The sequence below is a fragment of the Mustela nivalis genome, assembly GCF_964662115.1.
Source record: "Mustela nivalis genome assembly, chromosome: X".
Lineage (NCBI taxonomy): Eukaryota > Metazoa > Chordata > Mammalia > Carnivora > Mustelidae > Mustela > Mustela nivalis.
The window spans coordinates 132,371,164-132,389,815 of record NC_139040.1 but is presented as its reverse complement, the minus strand read 5'-3'; the positions used below and the strand labels follow the sequence as shown (position 1 = coordinate 132,389,815).

Genomic DNA, 18,652 nt, shown 5'->3' with positions numbered 1-18,652 from the left:
ACACAAATTTCTCAGGGTTTAAATTTCGACGTCACCGCCTGTGAACTGCGAGATCACTGCTGTACCAGCCTCCCTCCTAAGACTATTTCCTCTCCTGGAAAACGACAATTCCAGAAAAAGTTCTCCCACAAAATTGTCAGGGAGAAACGCAGGACATTGTACGAGTGGAAAGCTCTGGCCAGTAGAAATCCAACTGCAAATGATCCACAGAAACCATGACCCGGGTGACCATACTATGGGCTGGGCACTGTACTAAGCACTAACACCCATTTTACAGATGAGGACCCAAGGCTCAGAAAAGACTAGTCTTTCCCCCATGGCACACAGTTGGCGGGGGGAGGAGCTAGGGTTTGAACCCAGGGCCACCAGCTTCCCAGTCAACATCCCTCACCCATAGCACGTGCTGACTTCTCCAAGAAATGAGTCCAGAAGCTGGTGGGAGAATGGATTTAGGTGGACGTCTTTCTCCCGGTGAGCTTTTACAACAGGACATGTCTCATGCAGGGAGAGAGCCACCAGAGCTGGTCCTGCAGAGTGGAGAGCGTCCATGGGGCACAGCTCCTGCCTCTGTCTGGGCAGCCGACGTCTGCTGAACCGGAAGGTTGACCATCAACCAGAATGCCTGAAAGAGGCTGGACCATGTCCCCGCAAATGCATATATTGAAGACCTCACCCCCGGGACCTCAGAATGGGGCTTTTTTGGAAGTGGGGGTCTTTAAAGAGGGGATTAAAGTCAAAGGAGGTTGTTGGTGGGGACCCTGATCCATAACGGTTTGGGTCCTTATAAGAAGAGATGAGGACACAGACACGCACAGAGGGACGACCATGTGGGGACACAGGGAGGACATAAGGTCTACACGCCAAGGAGAGAAGCCTCAGGAGGAACCAGCCTTGGCCCCGTCTGGATCTCAGACACCCAGCCTCCGGGTCTGAAAGACAATGAATGTCTGTGGTTGAAGCCACCCCATCTGTGGTACATTGTCTCGACAGCCCGGGAAGACTAATTTAATGTCCAAATGACTTCTCCTCTCCAACCGGGAATGTTAGTCTATGGAGGGCAGCAGTGACAGGTAGCTCTGGCAGCTGTGTGCCCATCCCAGGAATGAGTTATATGTGCACACCTTTCCCATGGAACAGGTGCTTATGACTCTACTCGTCTCCTGCACTCATGGGAGGGACATGCTCAGATTCTTTAAGATAGACCTAAGACCAGCAAAGACCCCAACAGGCAGGAGATGTTTCTTAAATACGTCTCCAGTGAATACATATATCTTGGGACGGCCTGAATGTACGTGTCCTGTCCTCCCCCAGTTCCTATGTGGAAGCCCTAACCCTCAATGGGATGGTATTAGCAGGTGGAGCCATTGGGAGGTGATTAGGGTTACATGAAGTCTTGAGGGTGGGAGCCCCGACAATGGGACTGGTGTCCTTATAAGAAGAGTTGGAGACCCCAGAGCTCTCCCTCTGTCCATCACGTGAAGACACAGGCAGGTAGCCATGCATGTCCAGTAGAGAGCTCTCCTTCTATCATGTGAGGACACAGGCAGATGGCCATGCATGTCCAGTAGAGAGCTCTCCTTCTATCATGTGAGGACACAGGCAGATGGCCATGCGTGTCCAGTAGAGAGCTCTCCCTCTATCACCTAAGGACACAGGCAGATGGCCATGCATGTCCAGTAGAGAGCTCTCCCTCTGTCCATGATGTGAAGACTTAGGAAGTCTCCAACCTATGAGTAACAAGTACCTGTTTCTAAGCCTCCCCAATCTGTGGGACTCTGTTAATGCCGCCCAAGCTGAGGAACACGTGTCCCAACACCAAGATCTATATTTGAATGATGCTGTGTTCTAGGTTATGAAAAAATCCACAAAGAACCAACAACTGCTTGTCTTTTCCTGAATCTGTCTGAGCTAGAACCTTGCACACTACAGTCACAGTAGAGGTGAAGTCACCTTCACTGGAGCATAAGAAACACGTGCACCATGCATGGGCTTTTTCTATTCCTCCTCTCTTCGCTCACTTTTCCTTTGTTTCTGTTTGCTTTGTGTTCTTGTTATAGACGTCTTGCACCTGTGGCTTATGGTGCGGTGATCGACCACTGGCTGGGCACCAGCTCATTGGCTGGATGTCCCCAGGGAGCCACCACACATACACACTGACAAGGAAAACCATGTGAGTTGACTGCGAACGGGACCAGCACAAAGCCCTGCTGCCCTCAAAGATCGTTTTCACTGTGGTGCTCCCTTGCTAACTCGGGGCTTCATGTAGGGGCGCCATGTTGTCAAAAAGGCAAGATCAAAAGGCTTCCTCTCCTATGACCTTTCTAGTCTGTCCTTGCATGGTGAACACGTAGATGTTATCTCATGACTAATAACTTCAAGCTTGGGGTTGTTCACTCCCAGCAAAGAGAGTTACTAATCCTTTCTTCTTTCCCAGGATCACTGTTTGGGTCATTTGGTGCTGGAACTTCACATCCTAGAGAAGCTCAGCACAACCTACAACCTGCTGAGAGCTCCGAGCTCATGAAACTCCAACACGCTAATGATCGCCAACCAGAACAGGTCAATGAGGCAGAACCTCTTGCTTAATTTGCCAAGGACGATCAATAGGAAGATAGCTGATGAAACTCAACGCTGCTCTTCAACAAGAAAATGGACACTTTGTGCTGGTTTCTATGACCACGCTCCTCTCCTGGAATTTTCTAAGCTGAGCATGGAGTTCTACAATTTATTCACTGTTTCTTTTTGTTTCGCTGTGTTTAATTCGTCTGCAGGGATTGTCTCCTCTAGGAAAGTACCTGGGATCCAGGTCCTCAGCTGTGTTTAAAATGTCTGGGAAATTCAGGTCTATGATGATGAGCATCATGGCGGCAAATTGGCAACTACCTAATTAAGGCAGATACACAGAAAGACCCAAATTGGCTGTTCTCTCGTTCTGGTCTCAAGGAAAACCAAGGGCAGATGATCTCAATCAAATGGAAAATCTGAAGATCTATCGAACTCCCCAGCAAAATTTGGTATCTGCCCCTGTGTCATTGGAGTTGAGAAGAGCTGTATTCAAGCTCATTCCTAGGAGGATGAAGTGTGTTTCTTGGGTGCCGAGTACACAGAAATCAGTCGGCTTCTGCACAGATAAGAAGATCCTTGAGACAGTGGTTCCCCCGGCATAAATAACTTATCCCATTTTATCGGCAGCTTGTAAAAAATGAAACAAAACAAAACAATGAAATAAAGATCATCCGTAAAGACTTGTAAAAAGTGAAAGCAAACCCAAGAGTGGACGTGTTGCTTCCATCAGAGGCAGGAGGATCACTAAAGAACCAGATGCCCGCTGGGAGACCAGGGAAGAGGGCTCCGTTGTGTTTCTAGTTAAAGGTCGGCTCTGCATGAAACCGGGGCTGGTCCTGGCAGCGACGCACCAAGTTTCAATTTGATTCATCCCAACAAATGTTTATTAAATGCTCCCCAACGTTTTGTGGGCTCTCTGGGCCAAGAAAGGCAATTTTGAAAATAATCCCTACCACCGCGGAGTTGACAAGAGGCGGGGGCTGTGGGGTGACGTTTGGGCACAAGCGGGTGAAAAAAAAAAAAAAGAAAAGCAGCAGCAGCAGCACACTTGGTAGAAAGAGGATGGAATTTAAAGCATGCTAAATAGAGCTGCAAGCAACGTCGGGTTGGAGGGAAACATGAATGCCTTATAATTACCTAATTACACAGGGCTTTACAGTATCGGAAACGCTTCCACATATATTATGTTAGCAATTTTCACAACAATCTTATGAGATATTATTATCCAGAATTAACAAATTACCAAAGCGAGGGGCATTGCGGAGGATGGGAAGGAGAAGGAAGGGGTGGCCAGATCTCGCTTCTCCCCGAGACCCCAACCCTCTCCATCTTGGTCCTTAATCTGTTTCCCTATAGGTCCATTCCCCATGCCTACAGCTTCCTTTCTCCTCTCCTTCCCTGTCTTCATCTCTGACGTGAAAAGCTGATCTCACTCTCCTCTGAGCCACAGACACATGCATGGCAGCCCAGTTGGCATGTGAAAGTAGACACCCTACTTCACCCACCTCATGGTCAAGCATCCCCAAATCCCCTCCTGGGCATTTCTCATCACCCCATGTCTGGGATAGGCACCACCATTACCCTCATTTTCCTGAGTGAGAAACCCCAGAATTATCCTTGAGTCTCTCAGAGCCACAGTCAAGATGTCTTCATGTTATCTCTGGAGTAGTGTTCGGGATGGTTTCTCTCCCTCTCCACCACTGGAGTACCACCTCCACCACTGGAGTGGTCTATAAACAGACCCCAGGTGCCCCCGTGTCCTGCAGTCCATCAGATACTTTGTAGGTTGATCTTATTACTTCCTCACTGACATTTCTCAATGGGCACCCAGCCCTAACCTAGTAATGTGGCCATGGCTTCTAAGACATGATGAGCTTCTCTCTTTGGACACCTGCAGTAGGGCTGGGAACAGCTGCTTTTGGGATAATTGAGACATGGGCAGCTCAGATCATTTCCCAGTCTTGGGTTCAGCTGGAGGACACAGCTAAGAAAGAGGTGGCATCTGTTTGACCCTACCCGCCATCTTGAACAACTTTCTGCATCACGTATAATTCCAGCATTGCTCATGGACCCTGGTTTAGCCTTCAATCCACCTTCAAAGGCTCCACCCCCAGCAAAGCCTTCTCCTCTTGCCCCCAACACTAGGGCAGACTACTGCCACCCTATTTGTCCTTTTGTCACTCATGCAAAATGCTCAAAGTCAAAATGAGTGGTAATGAGTCGAGTTCCCAGAGCCCTGGGTACATCTATGGGAGATGCCTCCCTTGATGCCTCAGTGATCCGTCTTGATAACTCTACGCCTGGAGGGGTGCACGACACGTCATCAGCCTGAATGAGAATCAATGACTGACTCCCTCTTCCAATCCTCCTGTATGAGCCCACCTGACTTGATGTAATCTTCATGATATACCTGCGAGCTGGGTCTTATCCCACCTGCTTTACAGGGGAGCAGCTGAACCCAACACACTGGGCAAAGACATAAGATCTTTGTCTTGACAGCAGTCTGGACAGCTGAGATCCAAGGAAGGAGGACCTGAGTTTCCTTTGGGTATTCTTGGAGAAGGATCACAAACTCGGTGGCTTAAAACAGCTCAGATTTATCATCTTAACATTCTATAAGCTCAGGCGTCTAAGATGAATCTCAGTGGGCGCATGGGCTGGGGCTGTATTCCTGCTGGATCCTCCAGGAGAGAGTCTGTCTCCTGTCCCCTCTCCTTCTCGGACTTGTAACCTCTGTCCTGTCTGTTATGAGGACCCCTGTGATGACCCTGAGCTCCCCAGGATCACTGGGGATCTCCTACATCCCAGGGTGGAAGAGGAATGGTGGTAGGTTCCTGTAGCATGATACAAGGTCAACTGAAGGTTGTTATTTCAGTGTGCTTGAATGCTGAGGGATGATGGGGAGAAGCTGAGGACGCAGAGGTGGGGAGAAGCATCGCGGGACGTGTGTCCTTGAGTTGATTAATTAAACGTACCACTCTCCTGACACATCCATCAAAAAGCAATCAATGGCCCCACGACTGGGTTGATTCAAATGCATAATAAAGAGAACCAACCATCACTACGCCCTATAGCTTGTTGGGATGTGGGCAAATTCTACACTATCAGTTTGATCCTTTTTAGTTGGAGGCTGGTGTAGAAAGTGATTTCAAAGAGGCCTGGCATTGTTTGAGGTGAATTCCTCACAAGGGTCCCGATGTACCCAGCACCGAGATTCACGCTTTTCCATGGTACCCACAGACCCTAATCTATAAGACTTAGTGATGGTTGGTTCAGATAGGGATGGTATCTCAATGCAGCAGCCCCAAGACCTGAGAGATGCAGGATTTCTGCATCAGCACTGGGTCTCATGCCCTCTGAAAAGCTTCACTGACGCTCGCACAGAGCCCGACAGAGCCCACGTGTACAGAATGGTCATCATGTGTGGACACACCAAACCTGTCTCCTTTACAAACTGCTTGGGGAGGGAGACACCAAATCATGCGTTTGTAGGACAGCACACTGAAAGGGAAGGCAGGTAATTAGGCCCTAAAGGGAGCTCCAGGGCACGGCTGACTTCGTAAGAGTTGCTTGGATGGAACCACCAGCAGGCAAGGAAGGCAGACCCTGAGAAGAGGTTCGGTAACTGTCCTCCTTAATTCCCAGGCTTGAAGAAATAGTTATCGATGGGATGGAGCCGTCTACACTGACTTGAGAAGAGCGACGAGTCCCCAAGCAAGCAATACGGATAAAAGAAAAATTAGAGAGCTGAAATGGAACTATCCTTCTGAAAATTCCCCAACCCAGGGAGTGTGCAAAGGCTAATATTTCCAGTCTTCAAACGCACAGACTTGTCATGATCATTCCATTAGGCTGAAGTGTAAGAGAGAAAAATGTGGGGGGAAATGGGCTCATTCTTTGACTTTTTTTTTTTTTAAACCAAATCATCAAGGCTTTAGGATCCCAATGTGACAAAGATGGCACACAAGGAGATCTACAGCACTGGGGTAAACGCCAAGAGAGAAGTCATCAATGAAGCGGTTGGAGACCCAAAGGACTGGTCTACTGGGGAATAACTGAGAATCCCTGTAGAAATTGGGGGCGGTTCTTTCTAAAGAAACATACTGGTCCACATTATCTGAATAAGGGAGTTAAAGCAAAGAAAAACACAATCATCTCTCTAGACCAGAGTCAGCAAACATTTTCTGTAAAGGACCAGACAGGAAATATTTCCCACTTGGTGGGCCATCTGGGGGTCTGTCGTAACTACTCAGCTCTGCCTTTATCCCAGGAAGAACGTGAGAATGAACAAGCACGTGTGCCAATAAAACTTTATTGACAAAACCATATGGCCGGCCTGTTGGCCGTAGTTTGCCTATGTACCGAACTGTTTTGTTTCTGTACGATTAAATATTCATCTCTCATTCAAAGGAAGAGCAAAATGGGAGTGATACGCAGCACAGTCCATAAAAAAAGTAAAATGTGCAAATCCTAATAAATATAAGAGAGAGACATTACGTGCTTCACCCTCAAAGTGGAAAGTAAGATATGAGTCACCTACACCATGTATTATTGAACTGACTCTATCTTACATAAGAACATTTTCAAGAGAAACATACATTCTAGAAAGAAGAGGGGATAAGATATTTGCACATTAAATAATCAATATGGCTTCAAAATTAGATTAATTACATTAAATAGACTGAAAATCTCTTAAAATCAGGACATCCGTGATAGCATCAAGACGGATGTAAGACCTGACACAGTCTCACAGTATTTGGAGCAGGTTTTGGTAAGACTGTCCTTGAAAGCCCAATGGAATGCTCCAGAAAACGCGGACAAGAGAACCTTCTAGAACCTTCTCATATTCTAGAACCTTCTCATGAAAGCTTGCGATGCGCCATAGAGAAACTGGGACAGAAGCAGACGTGGAGATGTAGGAGTGATCCCTCAAGGGAACACTGCTGGAAACCCCAAAGAACTGGAAACACCTCAAATGCTCCCGATCCGGAGATGGAGCAAAGCCGTGTTGTCCACCCATGTGGAATATACACCCCCAGGACAGAATCGACTTCACGGGTCCACAGGGATTGATTTTAAACATTTAATATGGAGAGTTGTGGGTTCCACGGGGTACCCCCCAAAACACAAGTTGAAGTCTTGACCCCGAGTACATGTGAATGTGACCTTATTTGGAAACAGGGTCTTTGCAGAAGGGATGAAGGGAAGGATCTGAGATGAGCTCATCCTGGATCAGGGAGGTCCTGAATCCAATGACGGGTGTCCTTGTAAGACACAGAAGAGGACACACAGATGCAGAGGAGAAGCCACGTGAAGATGGAGGCAGAGATGGAAGGGACGTGACCACAAGCCCAGGGACGTCTGGAGCCCCAGAAGCTGGAAGACGCAGGAAGGGCCCTGCCCTAGAACCTCAGGAGGGAGCAAGGCCCTGCCCTGCCTGGATCTCTGTGGTCCTGCCCCGCCTGGATCTCAGACATCTGCTCTCCCCAGCTGGGGAAGAGGAATCTCTGTGGTTTCAGTCTTTTGGTCTGTGGTCACTTTTTACAGCCGCCCCCGGGTAACTAACTACTAAACAAACAAAAAAAGCAAACCACAGATCTTATTCTACTTACCAAAGGATCAAAGAATGCAAATTTAAATTTCAGAGACACACATGCGTGAGACATTTATAACGAGAAACAAGAAAACCGTTGATTCTACGGGTGGGGTATGGGTTAGCATTTGCAGGTGTATTTGGGGGAAAGCGTGGGCACATCCACGTGGTGTGACAACGTGTGTACTCACTTATCACCGACTTCTAAATGTTTCATGTATTTCGCTGCCTTCACGGTTTGCACTATTTTTAATAAAACTGATATGCCACACAAACAAACATCAAAACTCTGTAAAACCATTATGCATAAATGCAATAGGAAAGGTATGGGTATGTACTGAGAATTAATAATAAGTCAGCCCTGAAAAGCATTAGGATTCTGGTCACCGATTCCAAGATGTGGGGTGACCATCCGCAACACACCATCAAGCAATTCCCAGACACCATCAGGGTACCCTACAATCCAACCCAGTTCTGACCTATATTCTTGGCCATGGTGTCAAAGCTCCCAAGGCTCAGTCCTACAAGACTGCCCTTCACCCCCTAGGTCAGATGCCAGTCACAAATCCAGGTTGTCACCAATGGTTCTGACCCACCAGCTAGATTGGAGGTTCTCAGGACCTCCTCCTGGGGTCCTAGTAATCTGCTAGAGCGACTCACAGACCCCAAGAAAACACGTCACTCACTACATCACAGGTTTCCTATAAAGGGTTGTAATTCAGGAACAGCCAGAAAAAGTGTGCATGGGGCCAGGTGTGGGGAAGGGCGTGCACTTTCCATGGCCTTGCCGGGGCACCTCGCACCCCAAAACTGCACGTGTTCACCAACCCAGAAGCTCTTTGAACCCTGCCCTTTCCATTTTCTAGAGAGGGAGGCGTTATTGCAGAGGCATGATGGATTAAATCATCGGTCACTAGGGACCGATACAACCTCCAGTCCCTCTCCTCTCCCTCCGAAGGTCAGGAGGTGGGGCGGAAACTTCTGGGTTTGGCTCCCCTGGCCATCAGCCCCAGACTTAGGGGCTTTCCAAAAGTCTCCTCATTCGCATAACAAAAGAAACCTCTATGGCTGTCCTCACCGGAAATTCCAAGGATTTTAGGACAGAAACAGGACAAAGACCAAACAGGTGTTTTTATCACAAGTCACAAAATCTCCGGCATCAAGAAAGACCCAAGTGAAAGGAAAGACAAATGATTCTCAGACAAAAAAAAAAAAAAAAAATCACTGTGTGAAATCTCAAGGTCCCTGCCCAAATTAAGTTAGAAATCCCTGCCGGTTTTGTCCTGAGGGTTACCCTCTCCTTTCCCGTTCTATTTTATGTTATTGGATCCTACTCTGTTGTAGCCTATCCTGTCCTATTTTATTCTATTCTGTCTCATCCTATCCGGTCTTACCCCTTCCCACCATTATTCTATTGTTTTCTTTCTTATTCTCTCTTACCGTACCCTATCCGTTCGGTTCTGTGCTACCCTATCCTCTATTAGCTTATTCTGTCTACACTATCCTATCCTATCCAATCCTAACCTATCCCATCCTTATTCTATTCCATTCTTTCTTATTCTCTCTTATCCTACATTCTGTCCTGTCCTGTCCTATCCTATCCCATCATTATTCTATTCTTATTTATTCTTTCTTATTCTATCGTATACTACCCTATCCTGTTCTGTCCTATCCTATCTTACGGTACCCTATCCTATCCTGTATTATTTTATTCCGTCTATGCTATGCTACCCTATCCTATCGTATCCTATCGTATCTCACCATTATTCTATTCTATTCTTTCTTATTCTCTCTTATCCGACCCTATCCCGTTCTATGGTCTCCTATCTTATCTTGTATGATTTTAATAATAATTTTATTATTTATTATTTTATGTCTATCCTATCCTATCTTAACCTATGCTAACCTACCCTAACCTACCATATTCTATCCTATCGTATCTCATTATTATTCTATTCCATTTTTTCTTATTCTGTCTTTTCCGAGCTTATCCTGTTTTGTCCTAGCCTATCTCACGGTATCCTATCCTAGCCTATAGTATTTTATTCCGTCTATGCTACGCTACCCTGTCCTATCTTATCCCATCATTATTCTAGTTTATTCTTTCTTATTCTATCTTACCGTCCCCCATCCTGTTCTGTCCTGTCCTATCCTGTTATTTTATTCTGTCTACACTATCCTATCCTATTGCAATGTTATCCCATCTCACCATTATTGTATTTGATTCTTTCTTATTCTATCATAGCCTACCCTTTCCCGTTCGGTCCTACCCTATGCTACCCTATGTTACTCTTTCTTGTTCTATTGTATCTCTTCTATCCCAGCCTACCCTATTTTGCTCTCTCATTGTTTCTTATCCCGTCCGATGCTATTGTATCATATTACTTCTATCGTATCTTATCCTACCCCATGCCACCCCCTCCTGTCATGTCTTATTCTATCTGGCTCTCCTCGACCCTATAACCCTCTCATCCTATTCTCTCCGTTGTTTTCTACGGGAGAAACCCGGCAGCCGCGTAAACGTAGGAACAGAGAAACGGGGTGAAGAAACAGACGGGCTCCCATCATCCACGGTGCTTTCTTCAACTTGCAAAGCATCGAGAAACTGACCCCGGGAAACACAACCAGAGAGAAGGAAGCCAAGAAAACGAAGCCACGGTGGGGGTTGGGGGGGCACTGCCCGAGCACACCGGTGACTTCAGAACAGACGGGAACACGTGGGCATTTAGAAAAGGAGCGTCCGTTCCCTCCAGGATCAGCGGAAAGCCCACCCGGGAAGGCTCAACAGCACGACAAAACCTAACTGTACCTCCGGAGACGACAGACGACCCATTTTTAGCGCCTTTGACTCGATTTTGGCTTAAAGTGCCCCATCGAGGACCGTGAGTGACAAGAAAGGTGGGGTCGGGGAGATGTGCAACATGACAAACTGGGTTCATGATCCGTAATGATACGGAACGTTTTCTATCATTTTGTTTTTTTTGTTTTTTCCTGAGCCAGCAGGTCCCCATGGGGGGGAAACGTGGGGAAAAGGACGTGAACAAGGAGTTCATTCAAAAACTCAGGTGCATAAAGAAAATTTGGATTTTTAAGGGGAGCTGTGACGCAGAAAAAGAATCCCAGGGTCATACAGGAGGTCATTACACACAGCAGCGGCCAGACGCTGGCTCCCCAGTGCCCACAGACATTCCCATGTGCTGGAATGGCCCCGAAACACTAGTGCATGCAGAGCCCAGAGGTGGGGAATTCACAGCCACGTCCGTCACTGAAGGCACGTGCCCTGCCCCCCACGGCCCTGGAGTTCGTCACGTCTAGAGTTTGCAACCCCATCGTGGTTAGGATACGAACACCGTCCCCTTGCCAAGACCCTGGAAGCCAGAGAGGATATGTCTGAGCCCCACGTCTGGGCCAGCAACACCGGCGGAAACTGGACGGCAGCAAACGCACAAGGAGTTGTTCCAAGAACCAGGATTCCTGTCCACTCACGGATCATTTTTTAAAAACCCGGAAATTTAAATGGGACCACGTGTCTAAGAACGAAATATAAAAATACCAGGAGAAAAAAGTGGGGGATATGAGAATTTTAGAAGTGCCTATCCTGGTGGGGTGCCTTGTTTCCACCTTGTGCAGAATTCATGCCGTGTGCGTGGGGACAGGTACATGTCATGGAGGCTCAGTGTTCCTCCGAGATTGCTACTGGCTGGCCTTGGCCCCCTGTGTCACCTGCTCATGTGCTGCCCCCACAATGGGAGTGTCTGTCTTGGAGCAAAGCCTCTGCTGTCCCCTCGTGGGACCCGTGGGACATGTGGGAGGCCCATGCACGGTTTTGGACACCGGAAAGAGCGTGGACTTTTGGGCATTGGAAATCAACCAGACTTGGATTCAGAAACGTGCACGGCCTGTGACTCTCTGGTCACGGCGCAAAGCAGAGCCCTGTCCTCTGCCTGCAAAATCTGTTTTCTCCTTCGTGGAAAAAAACACCAAAACTGCTTGAAATGCACACAGGGGGAGGCTGTGCTGCTGGGTTTCCGACGTCAGCGACCCGGACGCCGGGTTGCTCGCACTTCTGAGCGTTGACCCAACGGCACCGACGTGGCCTCGAGGGGGCCGGCCGGCCGTGGGGGCAGGGCACAGCAAACGGGCTCAGCAAAGCAACCGCAGGAGGCCTACCTTGAAGAACCACCAGCTGAAGAGCTTCTTGATGAGACGCGTGCCCCAGAAGACGTGTCGGTAGAGGTCGGTGTTGACCACGCCGGGGTCGACCACGTTGGCGGTCACGGGGCTCCCCTGGGCGGCCAGCAGCCTCTGCAGGTGGTAAGTGAACAGGACAAGGGCCAGCTTGCTTTGGGCGTAGGCGCCGTGCGGGGAGTAGCTGCGGCTGTGGAAGCAACCAGGGACACGTGTGAGACGCCGGTGCATCCCTCACCTGCCCAGCCTAACGGTCTGGGTCCCTACCTGCCCAGGTCCCTACATGCTGAGGTCCCTACCCACAGAGGTCCCTCGCCTCCCTAGATTCTGCACCTGCTGGGTCCCTACCTGCCGAGATCCCTACGGGTCCAGGTCCCTATCTGCCTGGGTTCCTCACCCACTCAGGTCTCCACTTGCTGAAGTCCCTTCCTGCTCAGGTCCCTTACCTGCAGAGCCCCCAGCCTCCTGCCCGCTGTCTGCCCCCGGGGTATCCTGAGGTTTCCTGTCCATTTTCCACTCCCCGTGCACCGGAGGGTTCTGTGGTTTATACGACCTCCCTGGGGCTTCATCTCCTGGGTGTCGTGCAGACGCCTGACTTGATGCGCAGAACAGGATGCCCCTCACGCCCTCCCGCGAGCGCAAAAATGGGGCGATTCTCCCCGCGTCCGCCGTTCGCGGGAGACCGGAAACCGCGCCGACAGCCCCGCTCGTTAAGCCTGGGGCAAACACCCTGACTTTTCACTCGCTTTTGTACGGGGAAGCACGTGGTGACATTTCATGGTCATTATACAGACACGCACGCTTGTGTCTCCAGACTTGTGTCGACCTTGTGATCCTCTGTGACGGGCTAGGAACGTGATCGTCGCATTTTTTTAATAGAACGCATGTTGTTAGAGCCGTTTGGGGTTCACGGGGCCATGAAGAGGCAGGGCCAGAGGTTCCCCGTGCACCCCTCCTTGTGCCCACACACGACAGCCTCCCCCATGACCAGCGTCCCCTACCCCGGGCTGCATCAGAATTTACCTGGGGGTGCGCATTCTACGGGTTCGGGCAAGTGTACAAGGACATGCATACCCTCTGCACTCAGGGCCCTAAAAGCGCTCCGTGTCCCCACCTGTCCAGCCGTCCCTCCCCCGACTGCTGGCCAACACTCGTCTTTGTTTGCTTTTTATCTAGGCACCGACTGAAGGACAGCTCGGTGGCCTCCAGGTTCCGGCCACCAGCAACCACGCTCCTAGAAACATCCGTGGGCAGGTTTCCGGGTGGCTGTGCCTGCAGCCCCTCTGGGCGAAAGTCAAGGAGCATGATTTGGGGACCTCACGGTGAGGGGGTGCTCGGTTCCGTCAGCAACGGCCCGGCTATCCTCCCAAGTGACCGAGCCATTCTGCATTCCTGTCGGGGCCAAGGAGAGCTCCTGTCTCTTCCCGCGCTCGCTCGCCGGTGTCCCAGGTTCCTCCGTCTTAAGGGACCGGCGCAGGGCGGCGGGTCAGCAAAGGCGGTCGCTGGGTGAACTTCTCAAGGAACGCTGCCCGGAAGAATTCTCAACACGGCCGTTGTGTTTGGAGGGAGGGATCACGACAAAGATCTAGGGCAGTTCAGAGCCCGAGTTCCCTCCCCAACGCAAGACAAGCCACAACCCTCCAATTATCGTCAAGAGACTTGTTTTTGGCAAATGTCTGCCGTCCGCTCTCCGCAGAGGAGAGGAGAAGGCGGCAGGAAACGAGCAGTGATTACGTGCAGGGAAATCCATGCCGAGTTTCGTCTTGGCTTTGGACCACGTATGCGCCACGGGCACGGGCAGCCTCGGACGCCGCCTTCTCAGCATCGCCGGGTTCGGGCCCTTAAAGGGCGTGAAAGATCGATACACCCATTTCTCCAGGGTAAACAATGAGGTCTACAACTGTGGCTTTATAGCGTAGCCCGAAGAAGAACGAACCAGAGATCGTTAGAAATGCTCAATGGAGGAAAAAAGTCAGTATGTTTCCCTACGGGAGAGATGGAAAAAGTCCAAGAAGGAGGAGTGATTTCAGGAGAGGTTTCCCCGGCAGATTTATGGACAAAGAAACATGCACAGCAGAAACGGGAAGGAATCAGTGCAAATGAACAGGAGGACGCCATCCCCCTACTGAGGTTTTCTAAATCAAACCCCGAGGACTGCAAAGGCACTTGGCTCGGAAAACAATAAAGAGATTGAACGTTAACACCGAAGAGGGAGCAGAAACAGAGAATCAAATAACGGTTCTCACCGCGTGACGGTAAACGAACTAATTCGGGAAATGGCTGCGTGGTTCGGGTCTACACGGAATGTTTACTTCGCTGGTTTTGTATTACGGATTGTCAGGAAGTCGAACCGAAAGACATAAATGCGGATCCTTATTTTGAAAATAAAAAAAAAAAAAAACTTTTTGGTGTAATTCCTTCAGGAATAATTCAAAGGTCGGTAGAAAACAGAAGTTGGAGACGGTAATGTGGCAGACTTTTGGAGAAGCAGAAAATCTCCTCTCCTATACTTTTGAGTTCTGTCCCGGAGGGCTGCAAATTAAAATGAGGATGGCCAGATGTACAGGGTGAAATCATGCGAATTTTACTTTTCCACTTTACATGTATGCAGGGCTTCATAGGAAAAAGGAAAAAAAAAACCCCAAAGGCACCACTAGACTTGGGTTTACACACAATTTAACAAAGTTTGGTAAATGCTGCAGGGGTGAGGAGACAAAGGAAAAGCGGTCTGGGCGTCCAGAGGTGGTAAATTGTGAAAAGGTATCTTTTTCATGGAAATTAAAGGGTTAGTTTAGTAAGATTTGTGAGTTTCCTGAAGTTCTGCTTTTACTGAGATCTGGGGAGAGCAGGGTACACCTGTCTATACCACATGCAACAACCCATTTTCTATGGGTTCGTGAACGACCCCCACCCCAGCAGTCAGTCCTCCTTCTCAGCAGAGCTGCCCTACACCGCAGCGTCCACATTTTGTTGAACCGTCGTCACCTCCCCGTCTGTCCTAGAAAACCACGGACCTTCTGTATTACTTTAACGGTTCCAGAAGCAGTAGGTTTCCTGAAGTCCTCCCCGGTAGACTGGAAACGTTCGCACATAGGACCTCGGGATTGATCAGACAGACAGTACCTCAAGCCGTTGAAAAACACAATGTCTTGAGTTTTCTTATTTCCATAAGACACACATGTCCCTGCATTTCGTATCCTCCCCGGTGTTTGCCCACGTTTTCAGCTCAACGTCAGCCACTTCCTACTCTTCCTGCAGCTGGAGGTCGCGAGGGCCCAGCCGACGCAGAGAGTTTATTAAAAGGGACGAGGTCTTCAACCATGATGTTGATGAATGCTGTGCCCCGTGCGTGAGTCACCAGTCTGTGCCCTCCACGGTGGCCTCGCGGACGGCCTCCTGTTGTACAGATCCGCAGGGACCGTTAGCCGTCCTGATGTGTCTGCTGGCCTCCGGTAAATTCACGTGCGGGAGGCAGCACAGCCGTGGGTATGATGCCTGCGTCCTATAAATCAGCTGCGTTTTTTTCCTTCTGGGTCATTAATGCGCGAGCCCATGGCCAGCGATGAGGGAATGTCCGCTGGCCACCGTGAACCCAGGAGCTCGCTGGGTCCGATAATGGGCAGCCTCTCAGGGAGCAAGGATGACGGAACCCATTGGCAGACCAAGGATCCCTCATCTCCAGACACGAGATTTCCCCGGGTACCATGGACACGTGCTGCGTCACCCTGATCCCTGGTTTTCCACGTCTGCTATTCCAGAGGACTCTGGAAACAAGGAGCGGCCAGGAGGGGCCCAGGAAGCCCGGTGAGCCAAGAAGGGGGTCCACGTCTCCCCGGAAACACCGCGGGACGTTGCCGACCACGTGCACATTTCAGTCCTGAGCAAAGGCCAGGCGTGGCTGTGGGGGAAACCATCACGGGCACATCGGCAGCCCGTCATGCATCCCAGAACACCGCCTAAGCCCTCCAAACCTTCAGGGCTTCACAAACAGTGATATAACAGGCTGGGAATTCGTGTTTCCAGATGCACAAATGGATGAGCTCCCCCGCCCCCCCCCCCCCCGCCGGAAATAAAAAACCGTTTGGGAAACTCAAACCGAAACAAGCTATTTTCCCCACAATGCACACACATGCCTACATCATCTCAAGGGGTTTGGCTCCAAAGGGAGGTCAGCCTGGAAGAAACGGTTCTGGAGAAGCGCAAGGACCTGTCACCTTGGGAACAGTGCACGGGGATCCTTATGCATCGGACGCTGCCCCCCCACAAGGAAGATGTGTTGGAGTCCTGCCTCCGGGATCGCACCATACGACCCTGCATGGGAAGAGGGTTCTTAGAGAGGCAACTGAGTTTACGTGAGGGCTTTGGGATGGGGCGCTCACCCTGTGGGACTGCTGAATGTACACAAAAGAGAATTTGGACACCGACGGGCACGCATGAAGGGGAGATCACGTACAGGGGCACAGAGGGAATATGGTACCCTGAGGACAGACACAGAGATGGGGACACGCACGTGCGGAAGTCTGCTGGCCATCCCCAGAACCCCGGAGAGCAGCCTGGAACACATTCTCCCCCAGAGGCTTGGGAAGGAAACAGCCCAGCCCCACCTGGATCTCAGACATGCGGCCTCCAGAACCGGCAGGCAGTAAACCACCGTGGTTTAGAACAACCCAGTCTCCGGTCCTTGGTCACAGCCGCCCCGGGACTCGCATACCGTGAGCATGAGCTATTGCATGAAAGTAAAGTTGCTTGGAATGCAACCCGAAAATGAAGGTTTTTAATACTTGATTCATTTGAGAGACGGAGCACAAGCAAGGGGGTGGCTGCAGCTAAAGGGAGAGGGAGAAACATGCTCCGTGCTCTGTGGGGATCCTGGGATCGTGACCTGAGCCAAAGGCAGATGCTTCATGGACTGACTCACCCAGGAGCCCTAAGAAGCCAATGTTTTGCAGGGAGAAGATCCCATGTGGAGGGTGTCTTTGCCCTCTGGACGGAGACTGTATGGGGGGCACTGCTGTCTCCAGCGGGGTCTTGGGGGACGAGGCCCCATGATGCACGGACACCCACTCATCAATTTTACCCAGAGAAGCATCTTTGTCAGTGACCCCTGGAGCAGCCATTCCTGGGTCAATGAGGTTCTGCTACCTTTGCACCTGGGAGCACCCTCGTCTGTCCTGAGGACGGGAACTAGGACAGGACCAGTCGCCTGCTTTGCGGTGGAGGAAAGCAGACAGCATGGCGCCATGTCCCTCCTTGCCCTGGGCATCCTATGGGCTAAGAGGTGAGGCTCATAAGACAAGTAGAGCATGAACTATCCTCAGCGGAGGTGCAATGGGCGTCTCCAAGAGCGGTCACCCTCAGGGCAGGACCGAAGCTGAGGCAGCTCAGACAAGACTCCACGAGGACCTCTGTGGTCCTGGGCGGCCCATGGCTACAGGAGGCTGAGCACCTAGACAAGCTGGGGAGTGGGGCAGATAGTGGTTAGAGCCCATCACGCAGTGGTGCCCAGGGGTTGGTCAGACACCACTCTAGACATTGCTGGGAAGGTGTTTTCTTAGACGGGATTAACACAGATATCCGTAGATTTGGGGTGAAGCCCATAATGTGCTCCATAATGCGGGTGGGCCTCGTCTAATCAGTTGAAGGCCCAAAGAGGAACAGTGGAGGTCTCCTCCAAAGAAGAAGAAATTTGGCCTCAAGACTGAATCCTGGAAATTCTCCCTGAATTATCAGTGTTTTGGCTCAAACATTGGCTGGGAACATTAACTCTTAGCTGCCTCTCTAGCCTACTGGTCTACCCCGCAGGTTTTCGATTTGTTGGTCCTTCCAATCTGGGAGCCAATTCCTTAAATCAAATCAACCCATCTCTCTCTCTCTCTCTCATGCAGACGTATAAAATACCAATAAATACTTACATATGTTTTTAAATTAAATGATACTTTTACCTCCTTCTGCGAAACCAAAGCCATTTTCTGACAAAGCTATCCATTTCCTCAGGAGTCAATTCCACTGATGACAAACAAGTTTCAACAGACTCCGCCCACCTTTCCCCCCCGGGGAAAGTATTCAAGCAGAGGCGTTTTCCGGCAGAGCCTTCCTGAGCACCCTGACCCTCCTGTGCGTAGCAGCCCACTTGGATTCTGAAATCACTATGATATAGTGATTCACGCCTTTGGAAGAACATGAATTTTCAGCAAATCGGTCTTGGCAATTACCGCGAAGGACCGGTGGTGTTTACATCAGGGGGACGCCGAGGATCAAGACTTTTCACGCAGGAAAGCAGAGTGTTTTAAGCTCAAGTGGTTCTCC

General features: G+C 50.0%; 1 protein-coding gene across 7 annotated transcripts in view; it reads right to left on the bottom strand.

The window, feature by feature from the left end:
* The window catches only part of LOC309855559 (polyprenol dehydrogenase-like), a 209,327-nt gene that overhangs the window by 70,144 nt on the left and 120,531 nt on the right, over positions 1-18,652 (bottom strand). For all 7 annotated transcript variants that reach the window (XR_014306859.1, XR_014306860.1, XR_014306861.1 and 4 more), the window contains exon 6: positions 12,329-12,536. Coding sequence is in view for 2 of the 7 variants with exons in the window: in XM_082715948.1 (XP_082572074.1) it covers positions 12,329-12,536 (208 nt within the window). In the remaining 5 variants the exon portion in view is untranslated. The remainder of the gene's footprint in view (positions 1-12,328; positions 12,537-18,652) is intronic.